The 20,294-nt window shown below is 40.8% G+C and overlaps 1 protein-coding gene across 4 annotated transcripts in view; it reads right to left on the minus strand.

The window, feature by feature from the left end:
- Positions 1-17,175: 17,175 nt before the first annotated feature.
- NLP1 (nitrilase-like protein 1) overlaps positions 17,176-20,294 on the minus strand; it is a 52,570-nt gene continuing 49,451 nt past the window's right edge. For 3 of the 4 annotated variants that reach the window (XM_086490864.1, XM_086490856.1, XM_086490871.1), the window contains 7 exons: positions 19,521-19,636; positions 19,146-19,297; positions 19,023-19,069; positions 18,903-18,936; positions 18,453-18,619; positions 17,836-17,932; positions 17,176-17,743 (listed from right to left, as the gene is read on the minus strand). In XM_086490864.1, coding sequence (XP_086346990.1) covers positions 17,553-17,743; positions 17,836-17,932; positions 18,453-18,619; positions 18,903-18,936; positions 19,023-19,069; positions 19,146-19,297; positions 19,521-19,636 — 804 coding nt within the window. In that variant the 3' untranslated portion in view covers positions 17,176-17,552. The remainder of the gene's footprint in view (positions 17,744-17,835; positions 17,933-18,452; positions 18,620-18,902; positions 18,937-19,022; positions 19,070-19,145; positions 19,298-19,520; positions 19,637-20,294) is intronic. The other variant, XM_086490848.1, reaches the window with a different exon arrangement.

Here is a 20,294-nt window from a genome sequence, read left to right on the forward strand (position 1 = left end):
GTTGCATCAACTTCACACTATGAAATGTGTGTAGAAATGGCCTCCTTTTATAGGCCAAAAGGGTTGCCCTCTCTTATGAGAGACAGCCATGTGTAGCCACCCTTGTGCGAATAAGTCCAAATCGGACACTCCAATCCGCCCATGTGTGGCCGCCCTTGAGAAGACAAGTCCGCTTTTGAATTCGGCCACCGGCCATTGAACTCGGCCACCGGCCATTGACTTCCGACCACTGGCCAACCGACCGGTTGTTTTCAGACCACTTTCCGGCCACCGTCCGGCCATAATATTTCGACGAAAAAAGTCTCGGGGGCTTAAAGTTGCCCCTGATTCTTGTCCGTGAAAATTTTGGTTTCCGGTGGGTGATTTTCCTTCACGCACGATGGCTTCTCCTCATAATGGGGGCCTTACAAATGTGCGCTTTTACCACAGAAAATTACAAGGGTAAATCAGGCTCCATACTTAACAATCTCCCACTTGGAGACTAATCTCCAAACCAAACCTGTGACTGCTTTCCATTCTGGCTTCTTATCCTTGAATGCCGATTGAAGATGAGCAAAAGCTCAACTTCTCCTTGTTGACCACCTTTGTAAACATGTCTGCAGGATTTTCACTTGTATACACCTTTCCTAGCTTTAGTTGTCCCTCTTCCAAAAGAGTGCGTATGAAGTGATATCTCACCTCAATGTGCTTTGTCCTTGAATGAAAGGCTGAGTTCTTCGCAAGATGGACAGCGCTTTGGCTATCACTGTACAAGACACAATTGTTTTGTTTGAATCCAAGCTCTTCTAAGAATCTGTGAAGCCACAAAATTTCTTTGCTTGCCTCCGTCATTGCTACATACTCTGCTTCCGTGGTATAAAGTGAAACCACTTTCTGCAGCTTTGAAGCCCAGCTTACTGCTGTGCCTCCAACCGTGAACACATAGCCAGTAGTGCTCCTTCAAGTATCTTTGTCACCTGCCATATCTGCATCAACATACCCTTTTAGAAAAATATCAGTTCCTCCAAAATACAAAGCATTTGTTGTTGTCCCTTTTAGATACCTAAGTATCCACTTCATAGCTTGCCAATGCTCTTTACCTGGGTTGTCCATGAACCTACTCACAACTCCCACTGCATGTGCAATGTCTGGCCTTGTCCAGACCATAGCATACATTAGAGAACCTACCGCTGCAGCATATGGAACTTTAGACATATAGGCTATCTCCTCTTCTGTCTTTGGACACATATCCTTCGTTAGTTTAAAATGACCAGCCAAAGGTGTAGAAACTGGTTTTGCATTCTGCATTGCAAACCTTTCTAGTACCTTCTTGATGTAATCTTCTTGAGATAGCTTTATTGTCTTCTTCGTCCTGTCCCTTGATATTTTCATACCAAGTATCCTCTTTGCAACACCTAAATCTTTCATTGAAAAAGATTTGGACAGCTCCTCTTTTAGGTCTTTGATGTCCTGCATGTTAGCACTTGCAATCAACATGTCATCAACATACAACATTAGGATGATGAATTTCCCATCTCCCAAATTCTCCGTGTAGACGCAGTGATCCGAGTTGCATCTTGTGAATCCATGATCCAACATCCATCGATCAAACTTCAAGTACCATTGTCTTGATGCTTGCTTTAAACCATACAAGCTCTTCTTTAATCTGCAAACCATTTTCTCCTTACCTTTTACTTCATACCCCTTTGGTTGAAGCATGTAGATTTCCTCCTCTAAGTCACTGTGAGGGAATGCCGTATTTACATTCATTTGCTCGAGATTTAGATCATGAGCAGCCACAAGGCTTAATACAAGCTTAATTGAGTTCATTTTTACAACAGGAGAAAATATTTCATTGAAGTCAATACCTTTCTTTTGAGAAAAACCTTTTACCACAAGCCTAGACTTGTACCTTTTCTTCCCACCTTCTTCTTCCTTTAGCTTGTACACCCATTTGTTTTGAAGTGCCCGCTTACCTTTAGGCAACTCAACCAACTCCCATGTTTGGTTGCGATGTAGTGAGTCCATCTCCACTTGCATGCTCTTCGTCCATTCTTCTTTGGATTCATGTTGCATAGCTTCTTCATATGATTCCGGCTCTCTAGAATCTGAGATCAAGAGATGGTTGAAGGAAGGAACAAACCTTTCTAGAGGTCTACTTGCTCTTGTAGATCTTCGGGGAATAGGTTGAGGCTCCTCATTTGGTTGACGTTGTTGCACATTGTCACTGTTTGGAGTCCTTTAGTCTTCACCGTCCTCAAGCTCCATGTACTCATCACCTGTTTCTTTTGTTTGTTTTCTTTCCAAGTAATCTTTGTACATATTTTGTTCGTTAAAAATTACATCCCTACTCCTTAAGATTTTACCATCTTCAGGATTCCATAAGCGATACCCAAAGTCTCCTTCTCCACAGCCAATGAAGAAACACTTTTTGGACTTTGCATCTAACTTTGATCTTAGGATTCTATCTATGTGCATGAAAGCCTCACACCCAAACACTTTGAGAAATGCATAATTCACCGGTTTACCTGTCCATGCCTCTTCTGGAACTCCCCCATCCAATGCCGTTGAGGGTGATCGATTGATTAAGTACACAGCCGTACTTACAGCTTCTGCACAAAGCTCAAGCGGTAGGCCTGCATGTAGCCGCATGCTTCGTGCTCGTTCCATGATTGTCCTGTTCATCCTTTTCGAAATCCCATTTTGTTGAGGTGTCCTTGGGGTTGTCCTTTGCCTCCGAATTCCATTGCTAGCACAAAAGCTTTCAAAAGCTTGGCTGCAATATTTGCCTCCATTGTCGGATCTGAGGCATTTAACCTTGGTACCTGTTTTATTCTCCACAAAGGCTTTCCACCTTTGAAATATGGAAAATACATCGGATTTATTCTTCATGACATAAACCCATGTTTTTCTAGTCGCATCGTCTATGAATGTTACATAGTACAATGAGCCACCAAGTGATGGTGTACTTGCAGGACCCCAAACATCAGAATGAACCAACTCAAGTTTTTTATTTTTTCTTTCATTTCGTGATTTTTGAAATTTTACCCTCTTTTGTTTACCATAAACACAATCTTCACAGAACTCTAAGTCCACTTCTTTCAAACCTGGTAGAAGCTTCTTTGCTTGAAGGATTTGCATTCCTTTGGCACTCATATGCCCAAGTCGGTAGTGCCACACCGCACTCTCAACTTCTCTAGTTGATGCACAAGCTGAAGGTTGCATGCTAACAGTACACAAGTAAAGTGTACCGACTTTTTCACCCTTGGCAACCACCAAAGATCCCTTTGAGATCTTCCACCGTTTGTTTTCGAATGCAATGTCGTGACCTTCATCGTCCAATTGTCCTGTAGAGATCAAATTTTTGCGAAGAGAAGGAACATGCCTAACATCTTTAAGCTTCCATTCATTTCCGTTAGCAGTTTTGACAGAAACTGTACCTTTGCCGACAATCTCACAAGCTTCATCATCTCCCAAGTATACATACCCAAAATTACCTTTGGTGTAGTCTTGGAAATGTTGCTTGTGTGGTGTCGCATGGAATGAAGCCCCGGAATCTACTATCCAGGAATTAGACACATTGTCTAATGAGAGAATTAGAGCATCTTGCTCTACTTTACCTGCCACATTGGCCTCCGATGTTGGCTTGTTGTCTTGAGACTCTATCTCCTTCCTCTTCTTGGACCAACAATCCTTCTTGACGTGGCCCTTCTTGCCGCAGTTCCAACATTCAAGAACTAACTTTGTGCGTGACTTGCTCCGCCTTAGCGATCACGACCCTTTTGGTTTTTGAACCTCTCCTTAGGCCTTCCTCTTGTTTCCACTGATAGTGCACCACTTGATGATTCTCCTGTGCATCTCCTTCACATTTCCTCGCTTAGGAGAACACCCACAACATCATAAAACTTAAGAGTATTTGTGCCAGAGATAGAATTACTTACAGCCATCACAAGGCTGTCCCAACTATCCGGTAGAGATGATAGTATAAGGAGAGCTCGCACTTCGTCATCGAAATTGATTTTCACTGATCGAAGTTGACTTATGTTTGTGTTAAAGTCATTTAGGTGTTCTGCAACTGAACCATTCTCTGCCATCTTTAGATTGAACAAGCGCTTCATAAGAAATACCTTATTGGATGCCGATGGTTTCTCGTAGAAGTCGTCAAGTGACTTCATCAAGTCCTCCGTGTTCTTCATCTCCAAAACATTGAAGGCCACTGTTGACGCCAAGCTTAACTGGATTGTTCTCAGTGCCTTTCGATCAAGGACAATCCATGCTTCATCTGCCATTGTTGCGGGCTTCTTCGCAAGACCGCCTAGTGGCAAATAGAGGTCCTTCTGGTAGAGATAGTCTTCAATCTGCATCTTCCAATGTTGGTAGTTTTTGCCGTTGAACTTCTCAATCTTGAGCTTCCCTTCCTCTGCCATAACTCCCACTCAATTCAAGGAATCCTTTCCTTGAGATAATTTAGCTACGAGCAAACCTTGCTCTGATACCAGTTGTTAGGAAATAAGACGTAGCTAAATAGATAATTGAGTAGATTACTTAATGGAGAGAGACAAATTTATATACACGAGATTATAGAGTAGAGAGAGAGAGAGAGAGAGAGAGAGTACACACGATATACGTGGTTCACCCAATGTGGGCTACATCCACGGGAAAGCAGCCACTCAATGGCTTTAGTACTTCAAAACAAGAAGTAGTTTACAAAGGGATTATACCCTTAATGGAGCTCCCGCCTTGCTTCACTCTCACCACCTCACACTTACCTTGTTGCATCAACTTCACACTATGAAATGTGTGTAGAAATGGCCTCCTTTTATAGGCCAAAAGGGCTGCCCTCTCTTATGAGAGACAGCCATGTGTAGCCACCCTTGTGCGAATAAGTCCAAATCGGACCCTCCAATCCGCCCATGTGTGGCCGCCCTTGAGAAGACAAGTCCGCTTTTGAATTCGGCCACCGGCCATTGACTTCCGACCACCGGCCAACCGACCGGTTGTTTTCCGACCACTTTCCGGCCACCCTCCGGCCATAATATTCCGGCGAAAAAGAATATTTCGACGAAAAAAAAGTCTCGGGGGCTTAAAGTTGCCCCTGATTCTTGTCCGTGAAAATTTTGGTTTCCGGTGAGTGATTTTCCTTCACGCACGATGGCTTCTCCTCATAATGGGGGCCTTACAAATGTGCGCTTTTACCACAGAAAATTACAAGGGTAAATTAGGCTCCATACTTAACACTTTTGCTCCTAAAACAATCAAGTTAGACTGAGTTAAGTATGTTTTTTGGGATTCATGAAGGTTGTGTTATCCATTCCTTAAATAAAATTGAGTATATAGAACAGGAGCATCGGAACAAAGGATATAAGTTGGCCTTTGAGTATGAGGATATGCTGGGCTGCAAAGTAATTCCTTATGTGTTGCAAGGTTTTTTTAATGGCTTGATTTTAATCCTCTTGTTAGGGTCTCTCCGTGAGATGGCATGATTTTTTGGTTTTTTTTGAAATTTTATCCAATTTACAAAGGAGATGCTGCCGAAATTTCACAAATCCAAGTAAAATATGAACTTTTAACTGAGATTTTTGGAAATACTAATCAAATTACAAGGGAGATGGTGCTCGAATTTTGTTAGGTGGTCTGCAATGATCTTTAAGCCAAAATTACAGAGGTATTTGTATCATATATGGTAGTAGATACTGGCACTATTTTGAGTATACTTGGCGAATATTGGGATACATGACTCTACACTCAAAGGTTATATTACTTAAAAATCTCAACTTAATAGTCAATCCTAAGGGTAAGATGTAAACTAGGTCTACAGGTGTGACGTGGATGACAACTGGATCCAGTGTCGACACTTGCAAAACCCACAAACATAGCCAATTCTAACTGAATGTTTTTGTATGGATGCAGGTAACAACTGGATCCTTCTCCTTGTAGGTTTAGTGGAGGCTTAACCCAGGAAGTGGATGCATACAGATACAACACCAAGATGTTAATTTGTTATGAGCAAAGATCATATTGATTGTTAAATGCAGAATGTTTTAATTGATAAAGATAGGACATATTCTATACACGAAAGGTATACTCACTTTTATGATGTCTTGTGTTAATGTATTGTTCTTTAATGTAGTATTTAATGCAATTGTTTACGTATGGTTTAGTTATGAGGGGATTTTCAGACATAAACACACACACACATATAAATAAATAAATAAATAAATATATATATATATAGAGAGAGAGAGAGAGAGAGAGAGAGAGAGAGAGAGAGAGAGAGAGAGAGTAAGAAAAAAAATCCCTTCGCTCCAAAATTGAGCTTTGGAGGGAGCTTTGGAGGGAGTTTTTATTTTATTTTTGATTCCTTAGTCGATCAAAAATTCTAGAAAAAGCTCCCTCCAAAGCTCTCTCCATTCCCATCCCTCCATGGACGCTAGATGTCCTCAGAGCACCATTTCTGCCTGGAGTGGAGAAGGGCGAGTTCTTTGCTCAGTAAGTCAAGGAGGGGACTTCTTTGTTCGGCAGTTTCCATTGCAATGTCCACTAATGTTTGTGCTGGTGGTTGTTGGTGGGTATCTTCACAAAGGTTGGGGATGCAGTTTTGGATTGTCTTGCAGGATGTGGCGACAGCTTGGCAATGGAGTGCGAGCATCTACAATGACATTGCATCCTCATTGACCGAGATTGCAAATTGTTTCGAGCACGTGTTCAATCGCAGCAACGGCTTCCTAGTGGTCTAGGATCGACTCTTCATGTGGGCGAGGTATCACATTCAATACAGTCACATCCACCTCCATTGCCTTTATGACATCGCCAGGAGCTATCATGCAAGGGCTACTCCTGCGGGGGCATGAAACAATGGAGATGGTTGCTTGTAGGATCGCTTGTAGGAGATACTGAACGCTTCAGGGACTGAGTATAAGAGGGAGAGTGGAACTATAGCTAAAGAGATAAAGCTAAAATTGAAGGCCGTAAAAGAAGTGCTATGCAAACTTCAAAGTGTTTAGGGGTCATGAGTTGTTGGTGGGGAGGTCCATGATAGAAAACAAGTGTATAAAGGGTGCTACCGATGTTGGGAAGGAGATCCAATAGGGGTGTTACATGGAGAGGGGCATGAGGTACATCATCGACCACAAGACGAGGGGATGGAGTTGAGAACAGAGTCAGGGGAAGCTTGGAGTACTATTGCATGAGGATATGGCACTCTTGGCCATAAGGAGGGATGGTAGATATTTGGAGGCTTCCGTGAGCCGAGAAATACACACACACACACACACACACACACACACACACACACACACACACACACACACACACTTTTGGAGAGAGAGAGAGAGAGAGAGAGAGAGAGAGAGAGAGAGAGAGAGAGAGAGAGAGAGAGAGAGAGAGAGAGTAAGGAAAAAAAATCCCTCTCCAAAGCTCGCTCCAAAAATTGAGGTTTGGAGGGATTTTTTAATTTTTTATTATTTAAAATTCTTAGTTGAGCAATTTTTTTCCCTCCAAAGCTCTCTCCATTCCCATCCCCCCATGGATGCTAGATGTCCTCGGAGCACCATTTCTGCCTAGAGTGGAGAAGGGCAAGTTCTTTGCTCGATAAGTCGAGGAGGGGACTTCTTTGCTCGGTAGTTGCCATTGCAATGCTCGCTAATGTTTGTGCTCCTGTAAACAGATGGTTGTTGGGTACCTTGACAAAGATTGGGGATGTAGTTCTGGATTTTCTTGCAGGATGTGACGGCGGCTTGGCAATGGAGTGCAAGCATCTACAATGACATTGCATCATCATTGACCGAGATTGCAAATTGTTTCTAGCACGTGTTCAATCGCAGCAACGACTTCCTAGTGGTTTAGGATCGACTCTTCATGTGGGTGAGATATCACATTCAACACAGTCACATCCACCTCCATTGCCTTTACGACGTCACCACGAGGATTTGATTGTGCCATCTGCTCCACCTCCGAGTAGGCCTCCAACTGTAGTTCCAGGTTGGCCAAGCCATGCTCAACCACTCTATAGGGCACTATTTCCCACATCGCCCATGGGGCCCCACCTGCGCACGCCCCAATAGCTCAACCGCCACAAGAATTGCGGCCACCAGGAACCTAAATCCCAATTTTTATTGATTACTTCATATGAACTTATTCTTTATGTAATGGCACATCAAAACTTACTTGTTGTTAATACTATGTTTTAATTTTCGATGAGTATCGTGTATTATGTGCTCGCCACTATGTTTTAATTTTCGTGATCTTGTTTTGATTTTTGAAGGCAAGTCAATCGAAGGTGTTTAATCTTTTAGTGAGATTTTTTTTTCCACTTTATTTATTTGAAAATCTTACGGAGGACATCGTGCAAATGATCTTAGAAGTAAAGTCACTCAGGGTTCTTTGTAAATAGCCAAAAAAACACTAGTTTCATTCATTCGCAAGTTTCTCTATGTTTTTTTCTCCACAAGCTAATATTTTAGTCTTCTCTCATTCACATATTTACCATGCCAAGGGGAAACCACGTACAACGCGATCAACATGGGCCACCCGCACAACGCGGGCATGGCCCTCATCGTGATCAACCACCCCCTCGCGTTGACCCCATCAACAATGTGCATGCTAATTACATTCTCAACAATCTGTATGCTATGAATAATTTATGCCCAACACAAAGTGCACGCAACTAGAAGGAGGCTTTTTGTACAGTCAATGATACCACAACGTCCATATTCAACACCATGTATGATCTTCATTGAAATGCACATCCAATTGAAGGGGATACTGAGCAAGTTGCTGCTATTGCAAACAATGCAACCATGATTTGGGGGGAGCATAGTTATCGCACTCCACAAGAGTGTAGCCTTCAAATGACATGTGGAGGCTTGGGTAGAAATGTGGATGACATACATTGCTGCTCAAGGACAAGCCAATGGAGCCAACGATGACAACAGTAAAGCTAACAATGACAACAATCACACTAGCGATGAGGACAACTAGATTTCACCTTTCTTCGCCAGTGTTAGAGAAATATGAGTCTATTGTATTGTTTTGTTTTGGTCCATATCTATCTTATTGTAGTAGTTGTTTTAAGATGTGTATTTTTAACCCTTTTAATATTGGTCTATGGGCTTGTTATTGCAGTCTTTTAATGTTGTTCAAAGTTGAATTGGATCATTATGGACTGTTAACCATTGAAATTGGCTTGTTGCGAACAACCTGTGTGCATGTATCAGGCTGATGGCTAATCTTGTTGCACGGTGTATATCATGATGTTTGAAAAGAGCGTGCCACTGTGCGTGCTCTGATCTAGGTATATGTTTCGTGTTTGTATATAGTGGTGCATGTGTATGAGTGCACAAAAGTGTGACGGGGAATAGAGAGAGACTTATCAAGTTGGTGGTTACGCTTGTCACTCAACATATATCATGACATTTGAGAAGACTACGTGCACAATGATTCGTGTAATTACATCCGTCTTCAAGTATTACTTTATGGTCAGAGTCAAAGGGAAGATGTGATGTGCCCACGATGTTCCCACATTGTGATGGACTCTACTACCTGATCCACACTATACCTTGTGGGTTTCATCTGATTCTTTCTACATCACTATAGTCCAGGGAAAAAATATTTAAAGCCCAAGTGCAATCCTTGCAATAGAGCTGTCAATGTTTTGCATCCCCCGTGTTGTCATGGGTCATCAACATCCATGTTAGCCCTGTAGACGTGGATGAGGATATGCAACGTGTGAATTCAAAAGCAAAGAAAAAATCTCTTGGAAGTGTTGTGGATCCAACACTAAAGAAGAAGAAGAAGAATTGGGAAAAAGTAGTGAAAGACAGGGCAGAGTCATTACTTCCCTTGCAATTCTCAAAGAGTCAAACTAGGGTGAGACACCTTCCACAATGCTCCCCCTTCTGCTTTTTCCCCTAGTTCTACACTAGAGAGTCATTACTTCCCTTGCCATTCTCAGAGAGCTAGACTAGGGTGACGCACCTTCCACGATGCTCCCCTTATGCTTCCACCCCTAGTTTTAATGAGCCAGTGATCAGCTCTACCATTTTTGATCACCCTCTTCATGTTACAACCGAGGCTTCTCTCTCACATGCTCCTCTTCCTAATTCTTCCATCTTCACTCCTGCCATGATGACTATTTCCCACACCCCACTTGCATTTACCTCTTCTCTTATACCTATCTCAGCCTCACCCACTATGTATGCATGCTACTAGCTCACTTGCAGTGCCACTTGTAAGCCCTATAACACCATACACCTTTGCCGGATCTTCAGTTGTGGTAGACTCTACTTCACTATTTTGGCTCTCTGAGGAGATATTGCAAGCTTCAAAGAATATTATCGCTATTGTTGAGCTAGGAGCATAGCCATTGGCTATTACTCACCAACACCACTGAGTCACAAATTCGGCCATGGAGGGATATTTGTGTGTCGTAGATAGCCCAATTGCGGACAAAGATGCCACCATTTTTGCATTGCGACAAGCCTTGAGGGTGAAATCAAGTGCCCTCATGTGCTAAGCAGTACATGGCTGCTCTTTTACAGAGAGCCAATTTGTAGAGAGCAGGGTGCAATCGCATATAGTCCAATAGTAGGCTACCATCATCGGTCTTGCTCCACCTCCGGAGGTTGACACTTCTAGTGCCGCGGCTCTTTCTGTTGGGTGACAAAATCATGACGTTCATCTCAGCCTCTTTATTGTACAATAACAAATCCTTCTTTTCAGATGTTTCAATGTACTAGTAGTTTCTTTTTGTAGTTCTAATGTCTTCTCTTACCGAGACGGTGAGTGGTCTTATGGCAAGCAACTTGTAGTAGAGCTACAATGTCACTTGCACATGACAAGCATTTACTAGTAGTTGGTATGGAGTTCACACTAGATGGACTCTCGCCTGAGTAGTGGCACATGGTAGTGATATGGGTGGTGGTCTAGTGAACACTGTGGCCATATCACCACCACCATAGTTTGGAGATAGACTTAGTTTCTAGCTATTGTGCTGGCACTTTATGATTGTATATATTTGTAGCTGGTTCTAGTTGTCAGGGACATCATCTACTTTCTATGGTCTAGCATCTTGAGTCTCGAGTCTTGAGTCTTGGGACCAACACCGCACTTCTGCACCCAAGACAAATTGGAGCCTCAACACCTCAATTGTACCTGTGAGTCCTGGGCTTGGAGTTGAGTATCCTGCCTGCCAAAGTCTGTATGGCTCTATGAGTTTGTTGAGCTCCATTGAGTTCTGAGTCTATTGTTGTGCTTTGAGTTGTTGTTCCATTGTTGTGTGATGTTTTCTTTCTGTTGGAGTGAGGTTTCATGCATATTGCAATGAGAAGCAGAAGCACCCACTATAGAGAGCACGCTAGACTTTTCTTGCTACAAAGTGGTTGCTTATAATAGTTTTTTTGCTAGTAAAAATGATAAATACAAATTCAAGGAATCTTTTTAGCTAACGTGAAGAGTTGAGGAGATAATGTTGTAGTGCCCACACATTATTCTAAGATTGAATGATGTTGTTACCATCACAACCAGCTTGACAAGACTTGCTTGAGCAATGAGTAGAATATAAATAGTTGGATAAGAGATTGCTTGATTTGTCTTTAAGCCCATCACTCAAAAAATCCTTTGAGGAGCTTCCCTAAAGCTAAAAAGCTTTGGAAGCATGTATAGTCAAATTTAGCCAAAGATGATAAGAGAACAACTAATATCGAGAAGGATTTCAAGCTCATTTGCACAAAAGGATGAACAAATTAGAGGCAATTCACTTGTGATTTGGTCACAAGTAACCACATCCATTTTTTTCGAGCTTTGCTACATCCTTTAAAGCTTAGCTATGCATTAACAATGGTTTTTAAGCATGTAATGAATGGATACACAACACATGCATCAATATCTCATGCATTTTGTGTGCAAGTGGTATATATGAGAATCACATGCATAAGGATATCATGAAATTGGAAAAAAACATGAAAGAAATTAAATGTAGGAACTACATACTATTTGTACAAAAATTATTCCGATTACTCATTTCTATGCCTTTGGTGAAGGAACATGTGTTTCCTCTTCATCTTCCTTTGTGTTAGGTCTAAAAGGAATGGTTACCTCTAGATAAGACCATCCTAATCCTATTGGTCATCTAGATTTGTACTATTCTCTTCCACATGCATAAATAGTGCCACCTCCACCCTATTTTGAGTCTAGAGTTCTGTATTTGTGCATTTAGTGCATCATGTGCTAGCCTAGTGCTAGAATGTATAATTTATATCCGCTAATATAGCTATTATGCTTTCCATTAGCATCTTGTCTATCACATTCTCTTGATTCTAACACGCTTTTACTATTTTTAGTATAGAGTATTTTTCATTAGATCTTTGAGAATATTTATTCAAATTATCTTAAGGGCTTTCTCATATTATCCACGAGGGATTGTATAAGCCAATAGTCATGGCCCATTTTGTAATGGCTAAATATTGTCCATCTGATATTGGACTATAAGAGATTTAGTCTCTTAAAGCGACTTAACACTCTTTTGGCTCTTCCTCCGAAGTTTTTTTTAAAATGATTTTTAAAAGGCTATAAAAATGGCCAACATTGTGGCTTTTTGGAGCTTTGTGAACTTCCAATTTTTGATCTCTCTTTCTGTGTGTGTGTGTTTGTATGTGTGTGTGTGTGTGTGTGTGTGTGCGTGTGTGTGTGTGTGCACGCGCGTGTGCTCTTGATCACTTGGGCCATCAATGGCCAACACCATCACTTGTTCCACCAAGGACCAACACCATTGGTTGCACCACCCAGGGCCAACATCATTGTTTTGTGCCACAATAGGCTTATCACATGCATCAGCACCCCTTGCCATCCACACACTCATAACGTGCACTCACAAGCTCTATAATGCCCTCAAGGGATATGTAACACTAGCAACCTACTCACGAAATTGCAAAAGGCATCATCTAGCCTCCGAGTCTACCAGTGCCAGCATCCCATTCTCTTAGGCATTTTCAATAGAAGCATACAACAAGGCTAATACGTGAGGTTTCAATTTTGTTTATCATGGCAACTCTTAGAGTCTCCAAATATGAACTTACCAGTAATAAGTCCTCACAAATAGGGTTTTCTTTGTGGAAAACAAAAATGCAACTTTTCATGATGAAAGAAGGCGTAAGGAAGGTCATGACACAAGAAGCATATTTGTACCAATCTGGCTAGACATTCTAATTGGATCCAAAAGAATGAAATGCGCTCTTATCGGTCTCAATCTTGCTTATATTCTACTTCATCACGTTTGGGTCTTACAAAGATGGTAAAGGAGGTTTAGGCATCTCTCAAAGTTAATTTCTATGGTAGCATCAATATTTCAAAGTTATTTCTAAAAATGCATCTTTATAATCTTACTTATCAAGATGCCAATACATGGAAAAAAACGCTTGGAGGTATTAAGCATTTTTTCTCTCCTGATAACGTTGGTCAAAAGAAGAAAGACATGTTAATGATTTTTTCTCCATAGCCTTGCAAAGAAAGACATGTTTGTTAAAGTTTTCATCACACTCAAAGTTGGGGAAGAAATAAAGTATTGAGGAAATGGTTGCAATTCTCATGGAAGCTAATAGAAGAGCTACCATGACTAAGAGATCCCCTCCCCGGGGGTCTATGCAAAAAAGATACAATTTTTGCATCTTTCTTTGACAAAACAATTTATATACATTAGAGTGCAGAAACAAAGATTCTGGAGGGAATTCTCACACATGATGTAGCATGGAGTATAATCCATGAGCTAGGTTGCATTCAAAGGTACATAGTGGCTAGTGCTACCATTGAATTTGTATGTGTAAATGGACTTGAAAACACGAGTGTAGGGGAGAATAAATATGCTTCTTCCCGGCATATGAAGGAAAAGAAGAGAGAAAGAACAGTGAAGGGTGAAATAGAGTGCACAGGTGGACACGAGAATGCATGAAAGAAGTTTCAATGCCACCTACAATTAAAACAAGCATGAGCCATAAATTATGCTGATCGACAATATGTTTTTGGTAGGAATCAAGCTCACCCAAATAAATTCTTGATCAATCAATTGCATAACCCATACTCTTAATGGCTAGAGTGGAGTTTAGCAATGAATTTGGCAATGAAGAACACACCCTTACGTCGATGCAAGGATATGAAAAAATCACACAATCAAGATGCTATTAAGACACACTTAACACACAAGTGAAAAATTATCTACACAAAAAAAACTACTCAATCAAGCATTACCACAAGAGTTAGAGTAGTGGCTCAAGAATTTAAGTCAAGAACTTGCTCAATCTGCAAGGGTAACCATTTGTGCTTGATTATTGAATATTACACTAAAGAGAAAGAAAGTGACCGACTAGCAAAGAAGTCTAGGCATCACACTTAATCTAACATAGAGATTAGGACCCACTAGAGCTAGAAAATGCTAGTCCTTGTAAAACTTTGATACCACTTGTTGGTATAAGTGGCTATAGTGGATAAGCCAGTGTACCATTCATAGTAGGATCATAATTAAAGATATTAGAGAGAGACTAATTACACGCAAATCACTCAATTAAAAAGAGAAATAACCTTGAAACAATAAACTCTACTTCATTAGCTTATTTAAAATTGTGTACATAAGCTCAATGTATAGCTCTAAGCTAAGTATCTAGCACACATAGTGAATGACATCACAAGTAAGGTAACATGGTAGATATGGGCTAGGCTTATTAGCCAACTAAGACTGTTAACTAAGCTTATCATGTAAACCAAACACATGGTTTAGAGATGGTCTAGACAAATTTTTCAGATAAGCTTCCACATAAGTAGAGGATCTTCACACACACAAAAGGCACAACAAAGCTCACACCTTAATCGACTTTGTCCAAATTAGCCGAAGTCATACGAGTGACAACAACACATAGATTGGATAGCTTGAATGCTTTGGCCATATCCAATATTAGTTTTAAGAATTTTGAGACCTTTATCTTTGATGTGGAATAGTTAAGGGTTGGTAGTGGTGGTCTCAATAGAATTTTGTGCAAAAACAAGAGTGACCTCATCGTGAGTTCCATGATGGTGCTATCTAATCAAAGAGACACACTATTTTTCCAAAACACTATGATTAGTTGGTTTTTTTTCCTAGATCCAACATGGGATCTAAGATGAGGAGAGCCTAACAAACCTCCAACTTCTATTCATTGTTTAAATAGCTCCATGAAGCCTTACCAATGTCTTGGGTAGGCGGTCTGAGAGTCTGAATGAGACATTGACCGCTTTTGTGATCCTTGCCAATGACTTGGGTAGATGGGTTCGAGAGTTCGAATGAGACATCAACCATTTTGCCACTCGGCCCATTTGAAAGTGGGAACTTGACTTTGTGGGACCCTTGAAGCCCTCGACATACTTTAGTGGAAATTTATTGGTAATCTTTGGCAAATTTCTCCACTAATTTGGGGTAGATGCAGAACATATAAAACCAAAAGAAGCAATGGGTGTTGAAAAATTTCTAAATGAAAATATCATAACATGGTTTTGATATGCCCCATTGAGCTAGTGACAAGAACGTGAAGGACTAGATGTAGTGGAGAAACTTGTTTCATAGAACCAAACATACAACCTAGAGAGGATATGGATGAAGATACTAAGGTTGAGACAAGTGCCCTTGGGGAGATAATATTTAGCCGACATAACTTTGCCTTGAAGACGGACTAGAAGAGGATAAAGATGTACAACGAGAGGCAAAGATAAAGTTTGATGATGAAGATCATATTAAGATAGACGATTTTGGTGCTTCAGACCTCCTAGAGGATGAAAGATTAGACAATGGTTTATGATCACATTCTTGTGTTTTCACTTAGATATCAATGAACTCTAGCTGTAGCCTTCAATTTGTTTCATTGTTCATCTAATGGCTTTTAATATTAATAATTGTCCATCGATTCAATTGTACATATTTTTAAAAATTTAGCTCTTTAATCATGGCTGATGAAATGTCTCCTCCATATTCTTCGTCCTTCTCCTTTCATGTCACTTGAATGGCTATGAGCCCAAGACTAATTCACATAGTTTCTTGCCCATATTGAAGCTTTGATTGTCATTCTCGAGCAAAAGACAATAGTCCCTACTTCAATCACTACAATGGTACACTCGTTCCCTCAACTTGTAGTACACTGGGTCCATCTCGTGCTAGGTGGTTCACACAACATTGTGGGAAACTAGTAATGAGGGGGTTGTAGTGATTTTATATATGCATCGACACTGCTGAGGCCGCCGACTCACCATGTACACCTTAAAGATCACGAGCAAGATGGCTCCAATGTGTGCAAGGCAAAGGATGGAGCGGATGTGGTTGGGAAGGCCCTGCAGGTAGTTCCTAGCCAACTATGCATTGCACAATTTTGCCTATTGTATTGGAGCATTGGGATCCTCAAAGTAGCTAGCGAAAGTCTTACATTGCAACTGGCAGTTGGTGCACCGATTGTGCCAAATTCTTTCCCTCCACACCAATTCATTTACGTCTGACATTGAGGCCTTCTTTCTGATACGAGGAATCCTTAGCCTCATTCACTACCCCAAAGGCAATAAATTTTGATCAACATGGATACATATGGTACAAGTAGTTTTCCTCTCCCTCTATTTCATCTATTTTCTTTCACATCTCATAGGTTCAAAAGAAAAAAAGAATCTGTTCAAATAAATTATATATTTTTCCCATTCCTCTATTGTCACACGTATCTTTGGCACGATCGATCGATGGGATCGAGTGATCGGGCCTAAACGACTTGTTCATTTCAACTAGCCATAGATTTAGAGAGCTAAATCATATCATACACTGCATTACAATAGAGTACCAACCACCACACGGATATAATTGGATGGCAAAGGGCTAGATAGTGCAAACAATTCATTCTCCGAGAAGACTCCAAAAAAGGATGCACAATATGGGCACTAATAGCTTTGATATCTTGGCTGCCAACCAAAACCAAGAATCTTTCAACCAAGAACACTGCCAAGCTTATTAACTTTGGAAGAAAAAGCCAAGACTTTTAAAAGGTTTATACCTTCTCTCTGTGCACTTTTTACTTTTTAACACAAGAAAGAAGCATAGTTACCAGCTCCTCAACACTATTCTAGTCCCAAGAGACATTGTGTTACCCTTTTTAGATTTTTGTCATATAGCGCATGCATATATTTCCTAAGGTTATGTGACAAATGTACAATTGACCATGTCTCTTCATAAATTTGTAATGAACCCAAGACCAAAATTCTGTTTTTCTCTCTCTCTCACACACACACACACACACACACACACTACATTTGGTAAATTTCCAAATACACAGGATTGTTACAAGGAAATAGTCCTAGGAGGTGAAATGGAAAACCTGAAAGGAAACATTTTTGGAGGAATAACTTGCAGTGCCGCTGGGAGTCAAGCCCAGGTCCGTGTGCACCCACACAAACAATTGCACTAAGCTACGACCCCGTTGGCCAAGGGCATAAGTAACACCAAAAAACTACACTATACAAAGTGTTCCAAAAGGCAGATAATCCAATCTGACCTGCAGGTCAAATATACAATCAGCACAACACTTTTAACAAGCATAACCATTTGATGATGGTACATGACCATCTGAAGTAAGGAGAACCGAATACAAGTGAGGGCGCCGGTCTCTAAATACTCCCCAGCTATGCCTTTGCTCTCTAATCTTGTTCAAGTCAAATTTTGCAACCAGCACTGCTTCGCACTTATCATCGGCTGTTGCCACCAGCTCCCCCGTTGGCCCTGAAAAGCATCATAATTGCATCTCCCCTTCAAATATCAGTTTTCATTGGTCAAAAGTGTGAGCTACTTGAATATATCTGATTAAACCTCACCTGCTATGAAAGAGCAACCGTAGAAAGTGATTTCGCTTGGACCATGCTCTGTCTCAATGATTTCTCTACCTACACGGTTGGAAGCTATCAAGGGAACCTACACTCCACACAACCATGATAGCACCATTAAATTTAGAACAAACATGCCATAAAGCAATAGCTAGAGGGAGAAAGACTTCAAGAATACGCTAAAGAACAATCAATCACTTGTAGACAAAGGGAAGAATTTGGCTGGCAATTTATCAGCTTATCCAGTATAAACATACTACTAATTGTCTTTACAGAATTGCAGAGAACAAAATTGGTCACATTCTGTTGAAGTTTGATCCAAATAGGGTGAAAAAACAAAATAAAACAAAACCCATCCAAACACAAAGGCATATCAAGAAATCCGATTTCGCTTTGAATCACACCTTTCACTGAATGGGCCTCCAAAAGATTCTATAACCAAAGACCGAACAAACAACTTATCAATGCAGAACAACTCTGTCCAACTCTTATATCATCTTCCATAAAAGAGGCAGACAAAATTATAACCAAATAAGACGATCCTCTCCTTATTTCATTTTTATAATTTTCCACTGCATAAAATGTAAAAGTCCAAAAAGAATGTATACCACATTGGCGCCAGCATGGCCTTGCATCACCCTTCTCCAATGTTCACATGAATAAAGGCCTGGATCTTGTGGCTCTGACCCAATGGCAGTTGGATAAAGAAGTATCTCTGCACCCATCAGTGCCATTGCCCTAGCAGCTTCTGGAAACCATTGATCCCAGCAGATTGCTGCACATTTTTGGAACCATTAAATACAAAACGCTTGTTGACCAAGAGCCCATCTAGACCACAACCCAAGCCTTTATACATAGTACAGATGTATATACACATAGATATCTAATATACACACACAAACGCACGTTGTATGTCTGTGTGTGTGTTTTGGGGGTGGGGAGGGGGGGTTATGATGTACACGTACTGTGCACAACATGTGTATGTATTTATTTTGGTTAATTATGATTATACATAGTATGCACGTGTTTCTCATCACTATTAAACTCATACATCTTACCTACACCAATCTTTGCGTACTTTGTGGAGAAAACCTGGTGTAGGAGCAAAAACTTTTGTTTAGCTTTCAGTATATATTGCTACTCAATAAAGCACAGTAAATGCAAGAAAAAAAAAGCACCTTAAAGCCTGTGTCCCCTGGATTGAAGTAAAACTTTTCCTGATACCCTAACAGCAAGAGACATAGTATTGCATGCTTTTGGGTGACAAGGAAAAGAAGAAGAAAATCAAGGTTCATTCGTACCAGGTCCATCTGGTATGTGAGATTTACGATACAAGCCAAGATCTGTCCCATCTGCATCAATTACTACAATTGAGTTATAATGGGCATTGTTTGCTTCTTCAAAAAAGCTCACTGGTATCACCATATCCAACTCTTTGGCCAGTTTTTGCATTCTGTATCAAAAAGGTTGACAAGGTTACTGCTTATGAACAAATCTATCTGGTATTAGGAAATTCTTACGACCCCTGCAACCAGCACTATGCATACTTTCAAGTCACTACTGAACTTACGACCGAGTGCCCAGACTATGCATACTTTCCGCTCACCATTCAACTCACAAAACTGTTACACCTTAACGCAATATTGTGGGTCACAAAAATGTTAAAACACCCTCACCTTAATATTGTGGGGTGCCCTTTTCGTGGTTTTGCTCGTGCAAAATAGTCTCCTCGTTGGGCTTGACAGAAATAGTAGCCTTCAAAAAGCTCCTGAAAAAGTTTTTTCCCAAAGCCCTTTCAAATTGAATTAACTAAATCAGAGAGTCACAAACTACAATTTGAAGAATGCTTAAACAATTAACTTTTGACCACCTCTTAAATACCTAGAGATGAATCGAGAAAAAGCCCAAATTTACCATTAAAGGAAAGTGCAACTTATAGAATCATGGTAATCATCCACATGACATTGACGGCAACATAACCATTAGCATAAAGATCAAAGGTTCTTGGACATACTTGGTGGTGAATGTCACAAACTGCTGATGTGTCAAGCCATTGAAGACCCAAAGGATTAGGATTCCCTAGCGCTAACCCTAGTCAGCCCACAGATCCCGGCGGAGGGGCCTAAACCCTAGTAGAAGCCCAAGAAGACAAAGTCCTTACGAACTTACAGATTCTCGCCGAGTGGCCTATTATTAAAATAGGGTCAAATTTAAAATCCTAACCCCCAAAACTTAGGGGAACCCCGTCCGATGGGGCCTAAAAGTAAAGCACAACACAACCCGAATAAACCACTTACGTAAAAGCTCATGAAGTGGCCTGCAATACGGATTTCCGTGATACGTCCTAACGTGGCAAGACGTACGGACGCTTCGGCGAATTGCAAAGACAGGTGCTGACATGGCACATTATACGGACAGCCCATGGGGCGCATGCTTTTGAGACCAGATGC

Source organism: Adiantum capillus-veneris, chromosome 2 (assembly GCF_014529385.1).
Source record: "Adiantum capillus-veneris isolate H3 chromosome 2, ASM1452938v2, whole genome shotgun sequence".
NCBI classification, from domain to species: domain Eukaryota; kingdom Viridiplantae; phylum Streptophyta; class Polypodiopsida; order Polypodiales; family Pteridaceae; genus Adiantum; species Adiantum capillus-veneris.